The 21,032-nt window shown below is 45.1% G+C and overlaps 1 protein-coding gene across 1 annotated transcript; it reads left to right on the forward strand.

Moving 5' to 3' along the window:
* The first annotated feature begins 213 nt into the window (after positions 1 to 213).
* On the forward strand, positions 214 to 20,735 carry chrnb1l (cholinergic receptor, nicotinic, beta 1 (muscle) like). The gene is made up of 11 exons (XM_038975596.1): positions 214 to 295; positions 3,616 to 3,749; positions 4,786 to 4,830; positions 5,512 to 5,621; positions 13,576 to 13,684; positions 13,838 to 13,985; positions 14,158 to 14,346; positions 15,142 to 15,365; positions 15,564 to 15,739; positions 20,000 to 20,138; positions 20,586 to 20,735. Exons 1-11 carry the CDS (start codon positions 214 to 216, stop codon positions 20,733 to 20,735), a joined length of 1,506 nt encoding a protein of 501 aa, XP_038831524.1.
* Positions 20,736 to 21,032: the final 297 nt, after the last annotated feature.

The following is a 21,032-nucleotide window of genomic DNA, read 5'->3' on the forward strand; positions in this document are numbered from 1 at the left end:
TCTGGACCTGGATACGTGTGTGTTAACGATTAGTGACTTGGTTGGACTATCCAGGTTCCTGCTAAAGGTGGTTAGAGTGCCCACTCATTGGAAGAGTGGGTACGGTTGGTGGGTAAGGTCGGTACGGCCCTACGGTACAGTTTGGTTGGTTTGTTGGTTGCCAGGTGAAGGGGCAAGACGGTGTGGGTACTTGTGGTCTGAGGTGTTCTGAGGATGACTATGAAGATGAAGATGGGAGAGAGGATTGACCTTTTCCTGTGGGTGGTGTCTGCTTGCCTCTGCCTCACTCTCACTGGTAAGGAAAGTTTGTGTGTGTGTCAGTGGAGGCTGCTGAAGGGAGGACGGCCCAAAATAATGGCTGTGTGTGTGTGTGTGTGTGTGTGTGTGTGTGTGTGTGTGTGTGTGTGTGTGTGTGTGTGTGTGTGTGTGTGTGTGTGTGTGTGTGTGTGTGTGTGTGTGTCTGTTTGTGTGTGTGTGTGTGTGTGTGTGTGTGTGTGTGTGTGTGTGTGTGTGTGTGTGTGTGTGTGTGTGTGCGTGTGCAATGCATGGCATGGCATTTGTTTGCATCTGAGGTTGTGTGTTGAGGTTGAGGTTGTGTGTTAAGCGACTGAAGAAACCCATGGTATGTGTAAGTCATAAATGACATCTCTTTAAAAAGACGGGTAAAAATGTAATTACAGTATGTCATTGTCATGACTTTATTAGCAACCTAATAACAGTACCACTCTAGCCTCTGTGCACTTTGGTTTTGAGTGACAGACAGAAGAAAAAAAAACATACACCCGACCAAGATCCGTGCCTTTGACTTTGACCTCGCCACCCAGTGGGGGTGTTGTAAGCAAACATCCCCCCATGCTAGCTGGTGACCTCTAGACCATTGTCTCCCCTCTCAAACATCCCCCCATGCTAGCTGGTAACCTCTAGGCCATTGTCTCCCCTCTCAAACATCCCCCATGCTAGCTGGTGACCTCTAGGCCATTGTCTCCCCTCTCAAACATCCCCCCATGCTAGCTGGTGACCTCTAGGCCATTGTCTCCCCTCTCAAACATCCCCCCATGCTAGCTGGTGACCTCTAGGCCATTGTCTCCCTTCTCAAACATCCCCTCATGCTAGCTGGTGACCTCTAGGCCATTGTCTCCCTTCTCAAACATCCCCTCATGCTAGCTGGTGACCTCTAGGCCATTGTCTCCCTTCTCAAACATCTCCCCATGCTAGCTGGTGACCTCTAGGCCATTGTCTCTCCTCTCAAACATCCCCCCATGCTAGCTGGTGACCTCTAGGCCATTGTCTCTCCTCTCAAACATCTCCCCATGCTAGCTGGTGACCTCTAGGCCATTGTCTCTCCTCTCAAACATCCCCCCATGCTAGCTGGTGACCTCTAGGCCATTGTCTCTCCTCTCAAACATCAACCCCATGCTAGCTGGTGACCTCTAGGCTATTGTCTCCCCTCTCAAACATCAACCCCATGCTAGCTGGTAACCTCTAGGCCATTGTCTCTCCTCTCAAACATCCCCCCATGCTAGCTGGTGATCTCTAGGCCATTGTCTCCCCTCTCAAACATCAACCCCATGCTAGCTGGTAACCTCTAACCCATTGTCTCCCCTCTCAAACATCCCCCCATGCTAGCTGGTAAGCTCTAACCCATTGTCTCCCCTCTCAAACATCCCCCCATGCTAGCTGGTGACCTCTAGGCCATTGTCTCCCCTCTCAAACATCAACCCCATGCTAGCTGGTAACCTCTAGGCCATTGTCTCCCTTCTCAAACATCCCCTCATGCTAGCTGGTGACCTCTAGGCCATTGTCTCCCTTCTCAAACATCCCCTCATGCTAGCTGGTGACCTCTAGGCCATTGTCTCTCCTCTCAAACATCCCCCCATGCTAGCTGGTGACCTCTAGGCCATTGTCTCCCCTCTCAAACATCAACCCCATGCTAGCTGGTGACCTCTAGGCTATTGTCTCCCCTCTCAAACATCAACCCCATGCTAGCTGGTGACCTCTAACCCATTGTCTCCCCTCTCAAACATCCCCCCATGCTAGCTGGTGACCTCTAGGCCATTGTCTCCCCTCTCAAACATCAACCCCATGCTAGCTGGTAACCTCTAGGCCATTGTCTCCCCTCTCAAACATCCCCCCATGCTAGCTGGTAACCTCTAACCCATTGTCTCCCCTCTCAAACACCCCCCCATGCTAGCTGGTGACCTCTAGGCCATTGTCTCCCCTCTCAAACATCAACCCCATGCTAGCTGGTAACCTCTAACCCATTGTCTCCCCTCTCAAACATCCCCCCATGTTAGCTGGTAACCTCTAGGCCATTGTCTCCCCTCTCAAACATCCCCCCATGCTAGCTGGTAACCTCTAACCCATTGTCTCCCCTCTCAAACATCCCCCCATGCTAGCTGGTAACCTCTAACCCATTGTCTCCCCTCTCAAACATCCCCCCATGCTAGCTGGTAACCTCTAGACCATTGTCTCCCCTGGGTGCCTACTGTGGTGGTGTAGTGTCATTGTATGTGTCCCCCCTCTCTCTCTCTGGGGAGGGAAACCAGGCAGGAGAGGTATGAAGGGATCAGGGATTTTATGATTTCCTCCAAAGAGAGAGAGGGAGAAGGGGGAGGAGAGAAGGGGGAAGGAGGGAGGGAAGGAGGGAAAGGGAGCTAGAGAAAGTGAAAGAGAGAGGAAAGGAGAAGGAGAAGGAAAGGGAGATAAAGAGAGAAGGAAATGGAATGATGGAAAGGCAAAGAGGGAGAACGAGACATGGGGAGAGAGAGAAAGAGAGAGATAGCCAGACTGTGATAGAGTGACTGTGATAGAGGACAGGGAATGAGGGAGTTAATGACCTGTCGAAAAGAGAGAGAAGGGTAGAGCGATATAAAGAGACAGAGGGGCAAAATAAATAGAGAGATAGACATATGGAAAGAGAGTTTGAGAGAGATGTACATAGTTTGGTAGATTGGTAGAATATTACTGTTTGATCGAAGCAAAAATATAAATCAGGGCCCATATTTACTGAGCGTCTTAGAGTATGAGCGCTGATGAATACGATTACATGGACAGGAGGGAGCCCATCCTAGATGTTTTCTAAGAAGCTTGATAATTACAGCCCCAGAAGTCCACATTGAAAGAATGAAAGATCAAAGTAAAGTGTTCCTTCATCAGAGATCAAATGGAACGTTTAACGAAGCTCATTAACACTCCATTGTGTGATCATTCTGTTTAGAATCTGTTTTGATCTCATATTTTGCCACTGTTCCAGATATTTCTTTGAACTTGTGGTACAATAGTTGATATCGATTGCAGTACAGATCACCTTTGCTACCCATTTTACACCACCTGCTCCTCACTTGTTGTTTCAGCCCCTCAGCCTCTCCTCTTGTTCCCTCTTGTTCCCTTCTCATTCCATATCTTTCTCTCTTTCCCTGTCTCGCTCTCTCTCTATTTCCATCTCTCTCTTGCTCTCTCGTTCTCGGTATCTCTCATCTCTTGCTTTCTCTCCCTCCCTCCCTCTCTCTATTTTTCTCTCCCCCTCTCTCTCTCACTCTCTCTTCACCTCTCTCCCTCCCCCTCCTCCCTCAATCTCTCCCTCCCCCTCCTCCCTCTTTCTCTATCTCTCTCCAGGTGCGTCAGAGACAGAGAGGCTGCTTCACCAGAAGATCTTCCAGAACTACAACCTGAAGGTCCGGCCAGCTAAACAATGGGAGGAGAAAGTCCAGGTCCGCGTGGGGATGACCCTCTCCCAGCTCGTCAGCCTGGTACGACACACACACGCACACGGAACACACATATAAACATACACACGATAACACAAATAAACACGCACAGACACACACACATAACCACTCAAACAATTCATACATAGACACAAAGAAACAAATACAAACTTGCTCTTGAGGACACACACACACAGACACACTTGGCACTGCCAACTATCCTGCCAGCCAGCCCTCTCTCAGCGACATAGAGCCTCCAATCTTGCATAGCCAATTATGCTTTCCTAGGACAGGATTGAGTATATGCACAACAATAGAGTATATGCTGCCATGCACAACAAGACTCACCCCCAGCTTAATGTCTCTATTTCTCTGGGCAGAATGAAACTCGTCCCCAGCTTAATGTCTCTATCTCTCTGGGCAGAATGAAACTCACCCCCAGCTTAATGTCTCTATCTCTCTGGGCAGAATGAAACTCGTCCCCAGCTTAATGTCTCTATCTCTCTGGGCAGAATGAAACTCGTCCCCAGCTTAATGTCTCTATCTCTCTGGGCAGAATGAAACTCGTCCCCAGCTTAATGTCTCTATCTCTCTGGGCAGAATGAAACTCACCCCCAGCTTAATGTCTCTATCTCTCTGGGCAGAATGAAACTCGTCCCCAGCTTAATGTCTCTATCTCTCTGGGCAGAATGAAACTCGTCCCCAGCTTAATGTCTCTATCTCTCTGGGCAGAATGAAACACCCCCAGCTTAATGTCTTTATTTCTCTGGGCAGAATGAAACTCTCCCCCAGCTTAATGTCTCTATCTCTCTGGGCAGAATGAAACTCGTCCCCAGCTTAATGTCTCTATCTCTCTGGGCAGAATGAAACACCCCCAGCTTAATGTCTTTATTTCTCTGGGCAGAATGAAACTCTCCCCCAGCTTAATGTCTCTATCTCTCTGGGCAGAATGAAACTCACCCCCAGCTTAATGCCTCTGTCTCTGGGCAGAATGAGACTCACCCCCAGCGTAATGTCTCTAACTCTCTGGGCAGAATGAAACTCTCCCCCAGCTTAATGTCTCGATCTCTCTGGACAGAATGAGAAGAACGAGGAGATGACAACCAATGTGTTCATGAATATGGTGAGCGTCAAGCATTTATCTTCGTCATCTCTCCGCTAATCCTCCCTCGTTGCCTCCCTCTCTTCTCATCTCCACGTTCCCCCTCTCTTTCAAAAATGGGACTTGTCACTTTTTATAATGGCAAATTATTTCTTTCTTTATCCCTCACGCATGCAGCCTTGCTCTTTTGCTCTCACACTCCGTCTCTTTCTTTCTTTTCATTTTTCGCCCGTCTCTTCTTCCCTCGCTCTATCGGTCTGCGGTGCTAATTGGTATGGGAGCGGGCCTGAGTGTGTGTGACAGTGCAGTGTGTGTGTATGTCAATGAGACTGCCGCAGCCACGTTATAAATGACAACAACACCAGACAAAAGCAGAAAAGATTTCACCTCTGTTCCCATTGTGTCCTTTCTTTTTATCTCCTCCTCACATTGTGACTGTATCTCTTTTGCTGCTGCCTCTCTCTCTCTCTCTCTCTCTCTCTCTCTCTCTCTCTCTCTCTCTCTCTCTCTCTCTCTCTCTCTCTCTCTCTCTCTCTCTCTCTCTCTCTCTCTCTCTCTCTCTCTCTCTCTCTCTCTCTCTCTCTCTCTCTCTCTCTCTCTCTCTCTCTCTCTCTCTCTCTCTCTCTCTCTCTCTCTCTCTCTCTCTCTCTCTCTCTCTCTCTCTCTCTCTCTCTCTCTCTCTCTCTCTCTCTCTCTCTCTAGGCGTGGACCGACTACAGATTATCATGGAATCCGGAGGATTACGATAATATAGATGTCCTCAGGATTCCTCCCAACAAGGTGTGGCGGCCAGATATCTACCTCATCAACAAGTGAGACTCCTGTCCTGCTCCAAAATAGAATAGCATAGAATATCATTCATGTTCCATCACCAAGAGGTTAGAATAGCATAGAACACCATCCAGGTTCCATCACCAAGAGTTTAGAATAGCAGAGAACACCATCCAGGTTCCATCACCAAGAGTTTAGAATAGCAGAAACACCATCCAGGTTCCATCACCAAGAGTTTAGAATAGCAGACAACACCATCCAGGTCCCATCACCAAGAGTTTAGAATAGCAGAAACACCATCCAGGTTCCATCACCAAGAGTTTAGAATAGCAGAAACACCATCCAGGTTCCATCACCAAGAGTTTAGAATAGCAGAGAACACCATCCAGGTTCCATCACCAATAGTTAAGAATAGCAGAAACACCATCCAGGTTCCATCACCAAGAGTTTAGAATAGCATAAACACCATCCAGGTTCCATCACCAAGAGTTTAGAATAGCAGAAACACCATCCAGGTTCCATCACCAAGAGTTTAGAATAGCAGAAACACCATCCAGGTTCCATCACCAAGAGTTTAGAACAGCAGAAACACCATCCAGGTTCCATCACCAAGAGTTTAGAATGGCAGAGCACACCATCCAGGTTCCATCACCAAGAGTTTAGAATAGCAGAAACACCTTCCAGGTTCTATCACCAAGAGTTTAGAATAGCAGAAACACCATCCAGGTTCTATCACCAAGAGTTTAGAATAGCAGAAACACCATCCAGGTTCTATCACCAAGAGTTTAGAATAGCAGAGAACACCATCCAGGTTCCATCACCAAGAGGTTAGAATAGCAGAGAACACCATCCAGGTTCCATCACCAAGAGGTTAGAATAGCAGAAACACCATCCAGGTTCCATCACCAAGAGTTAAGAATAACAGAAACACCATCCAGGTTCCATCACCAAGAGTTTAGAATAGCAGAAACACCATCCAGGTTCCATCACCAAGAGGTTAGAATAGCAGAAACACCATCCAGGTTCCATCACCAAGAGGTTAGAATAGCAGAAACACCATCCAGGTTCCATCACCAATAGTTTAGAATAGCAGAAACACCATCCATGTTCCATCACCAAGAGTTTAGAATAGCAGAAACACCATCCATGTTCCATCACCAAGAGTTTAGAATAGCAGAAACACCATCCATGCTCCATCCAACCAGCTCTCACAGTCTCACTTCAGAATTAGACGTTCATCCATGTGTCTCAAATGTCAAATTTCAAAGTTGAGTGTTTAACGTTACGTTTAGGAATTATCTCGACATTTTTAAGGTTATGGTTAAATTTAGGCATTAACTCCAAAACCTGAAGGTTTGGCATTAACTCCGAATGGTTAAGGTAAGGGTTAAGGTTTGGGATAGGCTTAAAACAAAATTCAAAAAGAAAATAAAATTATCACTGGTGTTGAACTTGCAACATTTGGACTCAAAACCAAAACCTACTTGAAGGTAACAGAGTTCACTGTTGCCCCTAGTGGCCTGTTTCCATTTCATCTCCCAACGTCCTCAGACATGAACGGACGTTGAATACTAACTTGTATCACGGATGACACAAGAATAGCAGAAAATACCATCCATGTTCCATCACCAAGAGTTTAGAATAGCAGAAACACCATCCAGGTTCCATCACCAAGAGTTAAGAATAGCAGAGAACACCATCCAGGTTCCATCACCAAGAGTTTAGAATAGCAGAAACACCATCCAGGTTCCATCACCAAGAGTTTAGAATAGCAGAGAACACCATCCAGGTTCCATCACCAAGAGTTTAGAATAGCAGAGAACACCATCCAGGTTCCATCACCAAGAGTTTAGAATAGCAGAAACACCATCCAGGTTCCATCATCAAGAGTTTAGAATAGCAGAAACACCATCCATGTTCCATCACCAAGAGGTTAGAATAGCAGAGAACAGCCATCCATGTTCCATAACCAAGAGTTTTTCCTGACTATGTGACACTGAACAGGAAAAACTCTGCACTCCTTAGATGTGCCTAAAACTGGGGCCTTGTATATTTCTTTTGGCCCTGTCCCACCCCCCACATTGCTTTTCCCCAGAGCTGAAAAACATCCTGCAAATGTGTTTCTTTACCTATACTTTACGCACAATTGTTTGTGGTCACCCTCTCTTCACATTTCTTACTGTCAATCGTGAATGATAATTCGTTAAGTTTTACAGGTGAAACGTTCATCTGTTATCTGCACATCAACCATTTGATCTAAATCAGTTTCATGGGATATGCATTTATCTCTTCTTGAGTTATTTACGCTACAGTGTTGTTAAGAGAAGCCTACAGTGTTTTGAATTAGCTACAGTTGAAGTCGGAAGTTTACATATACCTTAGCCAAATACATTTAAACTCAGTTTTTCACTATTCCTGACATTTAATCTGAGTAAAATGTCCCTGTCTTAGGTCAGTTAGGATCACCACTATATTTTAAGAAATGTCAGAATAATAGTAGAAAGACTGATTTATTTAATATTTTATCACATTCCCAGTGAGTCAGAAGTTTACATATACTCAATTAGTATTTGGTAGCATTGCCTTTAAATAGTTTAACTTGGATCAAACGTTTCGGGTAGCCTTCCACGAGATTCCGACAATAAATTGGGGGAATTTTGGCCCATTCCTCCTGACAGAGCTGGTGTAACTGAGTCAGGTTTGTAGCCCTCCTTTGCTCGCACACGCTTTTTCAGTTCTGCCCACAAATGTTCTATAGAATTGAGGTCAGGGCTTTGTGATGGCCACTCCAATACCTTGACTTTGTTGTCCTTAAGCCATTTTTCCACAACTTTGGAAGTATGCTTGGGGTCATTGTCCATTTGGAAGACCCATTTGCGACCAAGCTTTAATTTCTTCACTGATGTCTTGAGATGTTGCTTCAATATATCCAAATCATTTTCCTGCCTCATGATGTCATCTATTTTGTGAAGTGCACCAGTCCCTCCTGCAGCAAAGCACCCCCATGACATAATTTTCTGGAATTTTCCAAGATGTTTAAAGGGACAGTCAACTTAGTGTATGTAAACTTCTGACCCACTGGAATTGTGATACATTGAATTATAAGTGACATAATCTGTCTCTAAACAATTGTTGGAAAAATTACTTGTGTCATGCACAAAGTAGATGTCTTAACCAACTTGCCAAAACTATAGTTTGTTAACAAGAAATGTGTGGAGTAGTTGAAATACGAGTGTTAATGACTCCAACCTAAGTGTATGTTAACTTCCAACTTCAACTGTAAATGCAGGAATGGGTTTCTGTCCATGCTTCTCAGAGTCTGTAAAGGCTCCTCTACTTAAGTGCCAAAAAAACCTGCAACTGGCAGATGCCGTCAGGGAGATCGCTGTACGGCTCCAGCCAGTCGCTCTTGAGCCAGAACACCAGCCCCACCAATAAGCTGTTGGCGCACTCAAACCGCAGGAGGTTGACGCCGATGTATGCTGGGACCACTAGGCCCAAGAGCTCACAGGCGATGCACATGACCAGGTAAGATGCCCACGTTTTGCTGAAGCCAAGTCAGACTGACGTAAAGGACGTAAAGGATGCATTCTCCTCGTCCTCGTTGGCCCCTAGCTGCCCTAACTTGGGCATACCCGAAGCTCAAGTTGCTCTGCAGCGTTGGGTTGACGTCGTCCCACTGCTCTGTCAGCCTGTTGGCCTCCTCCAGCCACGAGGACAGCTGTTTGTAGTGGGGCAGCAGCACACAGGAGATGCCTATGCAGATCCCCACTAAGAAATGCCCCACTATCACAGACTACTGCACCACGCACACTAAAGGGTTCTTCCCTCCCTCGTATTCGACTTCTATGAGATTACTGACAGCTGAACAGCAGGAGCGCACGCCGGGCAGCACCCACACCAGCAGCGTCAGGGAGCAGTTCCACAGGGCTCTGCAGGGGGCGGTGTGGCACCCGCGTAGCGTGGCTCGGCGGCATAGTCCAGCAGCCCCAGGGCTAGCATGGGCAGAGGCAGCTCGTTGAACATGTCCGAGGCATGCTCCAAGAGGAAGCACTTGGACACTGGGGAGCAGGCAGGTCCGAGGAACCACACAGCCTCCATGGCGCAGGCCAACGCCATGCCGACCAGGAAGATGGAGAGGCCACAGCCGCTCATGAAGGAGGTGTGAAGCCGGCACAGGCAGATGGACAGGATCAGACAGTCCAGGCCCACCTTTAATGAGATGGACAGAATCAGGCTGGTGTTGTCCTCACAGCTCTCCTCTTCCCAGGACTCAATGATGGGAGGCATTATGAAGATTTTGCCTTTGAGACTGAGCCCAGACCCAGAAGTCATCTATTGGGTCTGTGACATTCTGATCGATGTCACCAGAAAAAGCTGTTGAAGAGTGAGTGGAACAGTTAGCAGTAATCTACAAACAGCTTCTACCAAGCAATGAGACAGTTTTCTAGTGTTATCAGTACTACCTGGTCTCTCGTGACTCGTCTACAGCAAAAACAACCCTTTAGCGAAGTCGAAAATAAGAAACTTCAACTCCCCCTTTAATGGATGTAGCATGCCTCAACACTCATTGTTTGGATTCCACCAACCTCAAGTATTAAGAAATACAGTACCCAACGAATACATTTAGATGGTGACAGGTTGAGTCAAAGGCTAACATTTCCAGGTATGGCAATCCATTGACTATATTTTCAGCTATAGAATACGAGTTTGTCCAAGTGCAGGAAGAAATGCATGCTTTCTTTTGAAACTATGCAATTGCCTAATCCAGATATTTTCCACATACAGTAACAGGAATCTTCAATTATAAAAAGCTTCAAAATATGATGTTAAAACTATCATGCTGATCTTGTGGACTGCCAGTCCATGCATCCATATCTCCATCTATGAATTTGAGCATGATTGAATTCCTTCAGCCCCATCTCTCAGCTCAATTGCAAACCAAGTGACAGGGTTGCCTTTTACTTAATTAGAAAATTTGAATTAAGAGTTATTTTCCAATGACACAAAAAAATATATATCAATCCACGTAACACTGTGATCATTTAAACACATTGCATGTAGGCTCTACCTCTCAATTGTTGTGGGTAATGCTGGTGTAAAGGGATTTTTCATGTGAACCAAAAGGAGAGCAGTCGATGAAAACATCAATCAAAAATCTATCCGATTTAATACAATAATTCAGTGAGCACACCTCTAGAGCAGAACAAAAGGGCCTCTTGGAAGCAGGCCCTTTATATTCTAATCAGACAGTACCAAATGTTCTCTAAACATCAGCCAAGAGGCTTGTATGAAGTCAAAACAAAAGACAGTGACTTTCCCAGCTGCTACAGACTCACACAGTGTTCATACTGTCATCAATGGAATACTAATCAGTTTGTCATTGAAACTTCAGTAGCTCTGACGTCGATCACTATCAAACGATTTGAGAACAATCCATAACAATCAGTAACAAGTCTAGTGACCATCAACCTGTACACAAGTGACTGTCACAAATAGAACACTGGAAATCATGTGTATTGCACAAAACATACAAATATGCTAAGCAGTGTGTTAATTACACTTAACTAAATATGGAGAAAAAATGGTTGGGGGCCTCCCAGAGCTTTTCTTGAGTTATACAGTGTTGTTTTGAAGTAACCTACAGTGTTGTTTAGAAGTAACCTATTGTGTTGTTTTGAAGTAACCTACAGTGTTGTTTTGAAGTAACAGAAAGTGTTGTTTTGAAGTAACCTACAGTTTTGTTTTGAAGTAACCTACAGTGTTGTTTTGAAGTAACCTACAGTGTTGTTTAGAAGTAACCTACAGTGTTGTTTAGAAGTAACCTACAGTGTTGTTTTGAAGTAACCTACAGTGTTGTTTAGAAGTAACCTACAGTTTTGTTTAGAAGTAACCTACAGTGTTGTTTAGAAGTAACCTACAGTGTTGTTTTGAAGTAACCTACAGTGTTGTTTAGAAGTAACCTACAGTGTTGTTTAGAAGTAACCTACAGTGTTGTTTTGAAGTAACCTACAGTTTTGTTTAGAAGTAACCTACAGTGTTGTTTAGAAGTAACCTACAGTGTTGTTTTGAAGTAACCTACAGTGTTGTTTAGAAGTAACCTACAGTGTTGTTTTGAAGTAACCTACAGTTGTCACGCCCTGACCTTAGTTCCTTTTTTATGTCTCTATTTTGGTTTGGTCAGGGCGTGAGTTGGGGTGGGCATTCTATGTTTTGTTCTATGTTGTCCTTTTCTATGTGTTTGGCCTGGTATGGTTCCCAATCAGAGGCAGCTGTCAATCGTTGTCTCTGATTGAGAACCATACTTAGGTAGCCTGTTCCCACCTGTGTTTGTGGGTAGTTGTTTCCTGTTTTGTGTTGTCGCACCTTTCAGGACTGTTTCGATTTTCGTTTCTTTCATTCACTTTGTTATTTTGTATTTTTCGTGTTCAGTTAATAAATTAACATGGACACTTATTACGCTGCGTTTTGGTCCGATATTTCCTGTTCCTCAGATGAAGAAGATCGTTACAACAGTGTTGTTTAGAAGTAACCTACAGTGTTGTTTAGAAGTAACCTACAGTGTTGTTTAGAAGTAACCTACATTGTTGTTTTGAAGTAACCTACAGTGTTGTTTAGAAGTAACCTACAGTGTTGTTTAGAAGTAACCTACAGTGTTGTTTAGAAGTAACCTACAGTGTTGTTTAGAAGTAACCTACAGTTTTGTTTAGAAGTAACCTACAGTTTTGTTTAGAAGTAACCTACAGTGTTGTTTAGAAGTAACCTACAGTGTTGTTTAGAAGTAACCTACAGTGTTGTTTAGAAGTAACCTACAGTTTTGTTTAGAAGTAACCTACAGTTTTGTTTAGAAGTAACCTACAGTGTTGTTTAGAAGTAACCTACAGTGTTGTTTAGAAGTAACCTACAGTTTTGTTTAGAAGTAACCTACAGTTTTGTTTAGAAGTAACCTACAGTGTTGTTTAGAAGTAACCTACAGTGTTGTTTAGAACTACTTCACACCCCTTGACTTTTCCACATTTTTGTTGTGTTACAAAGTGGGATTAAAATGGATTTAATTGTCATTTTTTTTGCCAACGATCTACAAAAAATAGTTTGTAATGTCAAAGTGGAAGAAAAATTCGGACATTTGCAAAAAAAAATATTAATAATTGCTTGATTACATAAGTATTCAACCCCCTGAGTCAATACATGTTAGAATCACCTTTGGCAGCAATTACAGCTGTGAGTCTTTCTGGGTAAGTCTCTGAGATATTTGCACACCTAGATTGTACAATATTTGCACATTATTCTATAAAAAATTCTTAAAAGTCTGTCAAGTTGGTTTTTGATCATTACTAGACAGACATTTTCAAGTCTTTCCATACATTGTCAAGACAATTTAAGTCAAAACTGTAACTAGGTAACTCAGGAACCTTCAGTGTCTGTTGGAAAGCAGAATAAACCAGGTTTCCCTCTAGGATTTTGCCTGTGCTTAGCTCTATTCTGCTTATTTTTATACAAAAAAACTCTCTTGTCCTTGCCAATCACAAGCAAACTCATAAAATGATGCAGCCACCACCATGCTTGAAAATATAAAGATTGGTACTCAGTGATGTGTGTGTTGAGTCCATGCAACTCATTATGTGACTTGTTAGGCAATGTTTTACTCATGGAAATACAGCATTTAGGCTTGCCATTCAAAAGGGTTGAATACTTATTGACTAAAGAGATTTCAGCTTTTCATTTTTTATTAATTTACAGTGCATTCGAAACTATTCAGACCCCTTCACTGTTTCCACATTTTGGTACGTTACAGCCTTATTCTAATATATATCTTCTTTTTTTTTTTTCAATCTACACACAACACCCCACAATGGCAAAGCAACGATGCAGGGCTCCCTTGAAAAGGAGACCTTGGTCTCAATTGGAATCCCCTTTCTAAATTAAGGTTAGATTAATAAAATATGCATCACATGACTCCTGATTGTCCTTTATGTGACCTCCTTATCCACACAGTAATGATGGTCAGTTTGACGTGGCTCTGTATGTCAACGTGCTGGTCTACAGTGATGGGACAGTCAACTGGCTGCCTCCTGCTATCTACCGCAGCAGCTGCCCTATAGAGGTACATTATCAATAAATGATTATATTATTATTAACCAATAGAGGTAATGAACCATGGCCCGTATTCATAGAGCTTCTCAAAGTAGGACTGCTGATCTAGGATCAGGTCCCTAGATCAGCACTCCCACTCTGTAATAACCTTCTTTGCCTATAGGTGGCGTACTTTCCGTTTGACTGGCAGAACTGCACCATGGTGTTCCGCTCCTACACCTACGACTCATCAGAGGTGGACCTGCAGTATGCCCTGGATGAGAAAGGAGAGGAGATACATGAGATTATCATAGATGAGAACGCCTTCACTGGTTAGAGTCCTCTCTCTTCTCTTCTCTCTTCTGGCCTCTCTTTTCTTACCTCCTCTTCTTTTCTCTTCTCTGCTCTTCTCTTTTCTCCCATCATACACCTCTCCACTCCTCCCACTGCTTCCCCCTTTCCCCATCTCCCCTCTGCCCTTCATCTCCCTTTCCCTTTCCACAGAGAACGGGGAATGGGTGATCTGCCATAAGCCCAGCAGAAAGAACGTGAACCCCGAGGACCTGTATGAAGACATCACCTTCTATCTTATCATCGAGAGGAAGCCTCTCTTCTACGTCGTTAACATCATCGTGCCCTGCATCCTCACCATGGTCCTGGCCATCTTTGTCTTCTATCTACCACCTGGCGCATGTCAGTCCCATGCCACACTATGCCACATATGCACATTATGTCTCATTGGCATGTGTAACTTGCATAGAACCGGATAGAGGGCACACCTAGCACAAAGATAGGATGTGTGCCGTCTTTCCATCTCTATGGCCTCCCGGGTGGCGCAGTGGTCTAGGGCACTGCATCGCAGTGCTAGCTGCGCCACCAGAGTCTCTGGGTTCGCGCCCAGGCTGGGCTGGGTTCGCGCCCAGGCTGGGCTGGGTTCGCGCCCAGGCTCTGTCGCAGCTGGCCGCAACCGTGAGGTCCGTGGGGCGACGCACAATTGGCATAGCGTCTTCCGGGTTAGGGAGGGTTTGGCCGGTAGGGATATCCTTGTCTCAGTATGTAAAATGTATGAAAAAATGTAATAAAATGTATGCACTCTACTGTAAGTCGCTCTGGATAAGAGCGTCTGCTAAATGACTAAAAATGTAAATGTCTATGATAAATTGAGATGGGGAACTTGCCATTGTTGATTACACAGCAAGGAAGTATCAGTAAGAATATATGTTGTGCTCTGGGTACAATGTTTATGTAGTCTGTTTATACTTCTTGGGGGTTTATTTAAAAAAGAATTAGAGCAGGTGTCTCAAACTGGCAGCCTGCTGGCCAGATGTGGCCCATGAACCAACTTAATGTGGTCCGCAGTTGTAAAAGAAGCAATATTTGTCATTAGGTGGTTCATAATGTTTAAGCCCAGTCTTTATCACTTGCCAGACAACTGCAGTAGATCCATAGCCGCCATATTTTAGCCCTGTGTTTCCCTCTCTCTCCCAGGTGAGAAGATGACCCTGTCTATCTCTGTCCTCATCGCTCTCACTGTGTTCATGCTACTGCTGGCTGACAAGGTCCCCGAGACCTCCCTGGCCATCCCTCTTATTGTTAACTATGTCATGTTCACCATGATCCTGGTCACCTTCTCAGTCATCCTCAGTGTGGTGGTCCTCAACTTGCACCATCGGACCCCCTACACACACATTATGCCCCCTTGGGTGCGCAAGGTGAGCTGTAGCCTACATGGCGGTGCTATGGACGGTGGAGTCTGTATGAGATATAAACTAGGATCCTCAGCATTCTTCTTCTTCATTATCTTTACAATACATCTCTATGCAATTCCCTGCTTCTGCACTGGTTCAATGCCAAGGGGCCATATATTTGCTACTTCCTGCTAAAACCTTGACCTTTGACCTCTCATCCAGGTGTTCATCCACTTCCTGCCGAAGTACCTGGGCATGCAGAGGCCCCACCCAGAGGAGCCTTTGGAGGAGGAGCCTAGTGATGACACGCCCATCCAGAGCATCGACGGACGCAGGCCGGGGGGAGAGTACTTCTTCAGGAAGATCAACCCTGAACTGGTCCTACCCTGGAGAGGCAGGTAAGGTATCAACTAACACACGCAGACCAGGGATCCACCAGTAGATCACAGCTAATTGCTTTCGGTTTGAGACAGTCGTCTTGGCTACAAAGATTTGGTGGTGAAGAGATTTCTATTCGACTGAATACAAGCTAGCCAAAGCATGAATCTTCTTTTCAGCACTATCCTGAGGCAAAGTATAAATGCCTTTTTCTCCTGTGCCAGCTTTATTATAGTTAGGTACATTGTGTGCCCAGGCTTGGCAGTAGTATCATCTTCTTTTGGCCAATAGATGTCTATATGTGCTATATCATCATAATCTGCTATAGTCTGGGAACCTAGTTCCTATCCCTCCCACCTCTATACCCTCTAATATACTCTACTATACTCTATACCATCCCAATAGTCTAGCACAGTAGGTAATGTTCCTCCTATACTCATAGCCTCTACTATACTCAACAATACTCTCCAAAGCCTCAAATGTGCTCTACTTTCCTCCACATAGCCTCTACTATACTATACTCTATTCTACTATACACCACTATACTTTACTCTCCATGGCCTCTACTTTACTCTCCATGGCCTCTACTATACTCTACTACACCCCCCATGCCCTATACTATACTCAACTATACTCTCCATGGCCTCTACTATACTATACTATAATATACTCTACATGTCATGTACTATACTATACTCTCCATGGCCTCTACTCTACTATACTCTTCATGTCCTACACTATACTCTCCATGCCCTCTACTATACTCTACTATAATCTCCATGGCCTCTACTATAATATCCATGGCCTCTACTATACTATCCATGGCCTCTACTATACTCTACTACACTATAGTCCTCATGTCCTATACTATACTATACTCACCATGCCCTCTACTATACTCTACTATACTCTCCATGGCATCTACTAAACTCTGCTATACTCTTCATAGCATCTACTATATTCTACTCTACTGTACTATATTATACTATACTCTCCATGCCCTCTACTATACTATACTATACTCTCCATGGCCTCTACTATACTCTCCATGCCCTCTACTATACTCTACTGTAGTCTACATACCCTCTACTATACTATACTCTACTATATTCACCATGGCCTCTACTATACTCTACTCTTCCGCAGCCTCTACTATACTATACTCTACGATACTCCCCATGGCCTCTACTATACTCTTCATAGCCTATACTATACTATACTTTCCGTGGGCACTATTATGCTCTCCGTGGATAGCCTCCTCTAAATACAGTAGTTCCGACTATACTTTCCACTATACTGTCCACATCCCACTCAGTGATGATAAATATCTGACAGATTAATTTGGCCCCTCAGTAGTCTGTGAGTGCCACCCTAGTCTCACCACCCAGAGTGGGGCTCGTAAACACCCAGAGACCCATGGATCTCCAGGGCTGGTGGGCACTACTCATCCCAGGCCAAAGGCATCATATTCAGGCCTGCTAAGCCTCAGACCCCCATCCACAGTCGCCAGGGCATAAGCCTCTGTTTGGTTTGGCCATTAGGGGTAATCCCGAAAGAGCGGGATGGGGCAGTCGGTTGGAGGGAGGGGAGAGAAGGGTGGCTGGTAGATGAGTGTGGAGTATAGGGAGAGGTGTTGAGTGATCAAAGTAGAGGAGGATTTTGTGGGTTTTGATGTGGAGCGAGGGATGGAGGGATGGAGAGGTTACTCTATCAGAAGATGGCTCTGCTTCAAGGCGAATGGGAACGATGGCGCCAGTGTCAACTCAACTGTTCCCTCGGAGTGTGTAGTGAGTCAACGCTCTCTCTCTGCTGTGTGTGTGTGTGTGTGTGTGTGTGTGTGTGTGTGTGTGTGTGTGTGTGTGTGTGTGTGTGTGTGTGTGTGTGTGTGTGTGTGTGTGTGTGTGTGTGTGTGTGTGTGTGTGTGTGTGTGTGTGTGTGTGTGTGTGTGTGTGTCTTCACAGCTCAGGGTCTAGCTATGCTCCGTCCTGCCTGTTGCGTGCCAGCAACATTCCAGGGCTTCTATTCATTACCACAGACAGATGGAGCCGGTGTCACACACACAAACACACAAACAAACGCACACTATGGCACATAGTCTCTGTGGTGCCAGAAGGTTATGATGTCCTGGTGCCAGTCTGGCCTCCCTGAAGAGGTGATAACTGATACTGAATAGCCCTGTTCCTGGCTAATGAACAAACACATCTCTCGGCGGCTGTGTGACTATAAAACAGTCCCAAAGAAAGAACGTCATGTGAACTAGACACAGTGGAGGCTGGTGAGGAGTGGACGGCTCATAATAATTGGTGGACTAGAATGAATGAGCCCGTCCCCCGCAAAGTTCCACCAGCCACAACTGGCATGACATATGCCTAAGGTTGCAAAATAAATTCACTGGTTCTCCCGAAATCATGTTTGGAAGATTCCCGGAATAACAACAGAATTTCTGGAAAACCAAGGAATTTATTGAAAGTTCCAGGAACTTGTGCCTCAAGTTATATAGATAATTCTCTTAGACCAACTGTACATGAATGGTGTGGTACCTACATATTCAGAGACCATCACTGGTCTGGGGCTTGAAGACAGTGATACTGAATTAGTGATATATCGATAGACTAGCCTGTTATGTGAGTGTTAGAGGTATCTTGGAGTGACAGGAGTGAGAGGGGGGAGACCTAAGAGTGGGGACCGTGAGAGGTGAGAGGGGACAGAAGACCAGAGGTGAGAGGCGGCAGAGGACAGGGGTGCGTGGCAGTCACCCGTTAACACCCTGTTTGTGGAGCAGGTTGACCCAACATAGTGGTGTTACTACTATAGGGTGGCAGGTCTGTAGGGTGCTATGTATGTCTGTGCATGACGTAAGCTATTTAAAGGACATATGTTTGGGTGTATATTACATTATTTCTGCTGTGTTGATGCCTGGGCCACAGTGTTGGGCCTTGTATCGGATGTGTGAAGGATCAGGCCACAGTGTTGGGCCTTGTATCGGATGTGTGAAGGATCAGGCCACAGTGTTGGGCCTTGTATCGGATGTGTGAAGGATCAGGCCACAGTGTTGGGCCTTGTATCGGATGTGTGAAGGATCAGGCCACAGTGTTGGGCCTTGTATCGGATGTGTGAAGGATCAGGCCACAGTGTTGGGCCTTGTATCGGATGTGTGAAGGATCAGGCCACAGTGTTGGGCCTTGTATCGGATGTGTGAAGGATCAGGCCACAGTGTTGGGCCTTGTATCGGATGTGTGAAGGATCAGGCCACGGTGTTGGGCCTTGTATCGGATGTGTGAAGGATCAGGCCACTGTTATAAACCTTATAGGAAACGTACGTCCTTGACCGAGATGCTTTTTCTTTCAATATCATTCAAAATATTGCTCACATCATTTGTCAACCAACGGGATACAGTTTCATATGTTAACTTTCATGTTCATAGTCTGTTCTCTATGTGAATTGGTTTATGTTCTGGTGTGGTTTGTACACTGCGCGGTTGGACAATGTAGTGTAGAGTTTATGTCAAATAAGTATTACTTAAATGCTATAGCAGTAAATAATAGCCATCTTAGAAGTACCGTAGTTTCCCATGGTACAGACAGTGTTAGTCAGTGGTAGTCAGTGGTAGTCAGTCGTAGCCAGTGGTAGCCAGTGGCAGTCAGTGCCTCTGTCGAGCCCCCACATAAAGATATATCCTAGCGTAAGGTAGTGTTCAGGATGGATTTTCTGGCAACAATACTGCTATGGAACAGCTGTGTGAGGCAGGAATACCTTTAGGGGTCAGAGTCCCGTGTAGCTCAGTTGGTAGAGCATGGTGCCAGTGTTGTGGGTTCAATTCCCACGGGGGGACCAGTACTAAAAAAATATTCAAATGTATGCACTCACTACTGTAAGTCGCACTGGATGAGAGCGTCTGCTAAATGACTTAAATGTAAATGTCATACCAGCACCACAATACGTTGTCCCAACATTACCTCTGTGACAGGAGTGTCACTGTCACTCAGAGACCTGGAGGAGGGGACACATGCCACAACAGACACACTGGTATGTGTAGAGAAGACTAATGAAGTTTAGTTGACACATAGGTATGTCCTCTGGAAACCTCAATGGTAAAAGACAGACAGAAATATGACACTTCTGACTTCCCCATGATTAACTACATTTGTTGTTAGCATTTATTTGTTTAAGTGTGTTTGCGTTTCTTCTCAAATTCATACACCGTTGTGCTCTCTCTCTTCCTCCCCATTCTCTCTCTCTCTCCTCCTTTCTACACACCCCCCCTCTCTCCCCCTCTCAGGAGTGAGAGTACAGTACAGCTCCAGAGGTTCTTTGACAGTGACAACTACTGTCTGATCCTCCCCCCGGACCTCAAGTCAGCCATCGCTGCCGTCACATACATGGCTGAGCAGCTGAAGAAGCAGGATGGCACCGACTCGGTGAGCTACACACACACACGCACATACACACATACACACAGGCAAGCATGCACACACACACAGAGGCACACACACACACACAGACAGAAACTTCCCCATGCTCATTAAATTAATCTCCATTCTCTCATCCCAGAGCACAGTCAGTGTTCCCAGCATGCCCTGGTGATGTCCATGTGTCACTGCAGACATACTGTGCTTCCTTCTTCATTACTTACATGCTTTCGTGTCTCTATGTCTCTTTGCGTGCGTGCATGTGTGTGCGCACATCCCTCTGTCCGTGTGTGTGTGTGTGTGTGTGTGTGTGTGTGTGTGTGTGTGTGTGTGTGTGTGTGTGTGTGTGTGTGTGTGTGTGTGTGTGTGTGTGTGTGTGTGTGTGTGTGTGTGTGTGCGTGTGTGTGTGTGTGTGTGTGTGTGCGTGTGTGTGCCTGTGTGTGTTCCTCCCTATAGGAGACAGGAGACTGGCAGTACATAGCCATCGTGGTGGACAGGCTGTTCCTGTGGCTGTTTGTCATCATCACTACTCTGGGGACTCTGGCCATGTTCATGGACGCCAAACTCAACTACACCCCAGACGAACCTTTCCCCCTGAGAACGTAGTCCATTCACACACCCCAGCACAGCCACTCTGGTGCTCACAAGGGATTACAAGAACTACACTTCCCATAATTCCATAGCTGAGTACCAACTTCTTTGATATGACGAGGACCAGAGGTTTCCTCAGGTAAAACTCAGTGTTCTATGTATAATGTATAATGTATAATGTATTGTCAGGGATGACACAGTACCATATACTTTTATATGAATAGTCCCCTTCTCTGATCTTGCTCCTTTATGAAAGCAATAGAATCTAATATAGACGGTTTATAGATTAGCATCAATTTAAATAGGACAAAT

The sequence above is a fragment of the Salvelinus namaycush genome, chromosome 36, assembly GCF_016432855.1.
Source record: "Salvelinus namaycush isolate Seneca chromosome 36, SaNama_1.0, whole genome shotgun sequence".
NCBI lineage: Eukaryota > Metazoa > Chordata > Actinopteri > Salmoniformes > Salmonidae > Salvelinus > Salvelinus namaycush.

Bases quoted from the DNA above. Each gene is read 5' to 3' on its own strand.
- chrnb1l (XM_038975596.1), top strand. From the start codon at position 214: ATGACTATGAAGATGAAGATGGGAGAGAGGATTGACCTTTTCCTGTGG. The intron at 13,986-14,157 runs GTTAGAGTCCTC...CCCTTTCCACAG, and splicing joins AGATGAGAACGCCTTCACTG to AGAACGGGGAATGGGTGATC. The intron at 20,139-20,585 runs GTGAGCTACACA...TCCTCCCTATAG, and splicing joins AGCAGGATGGCACCGACTCG to GAGACAGGAGACTGGCAGTA.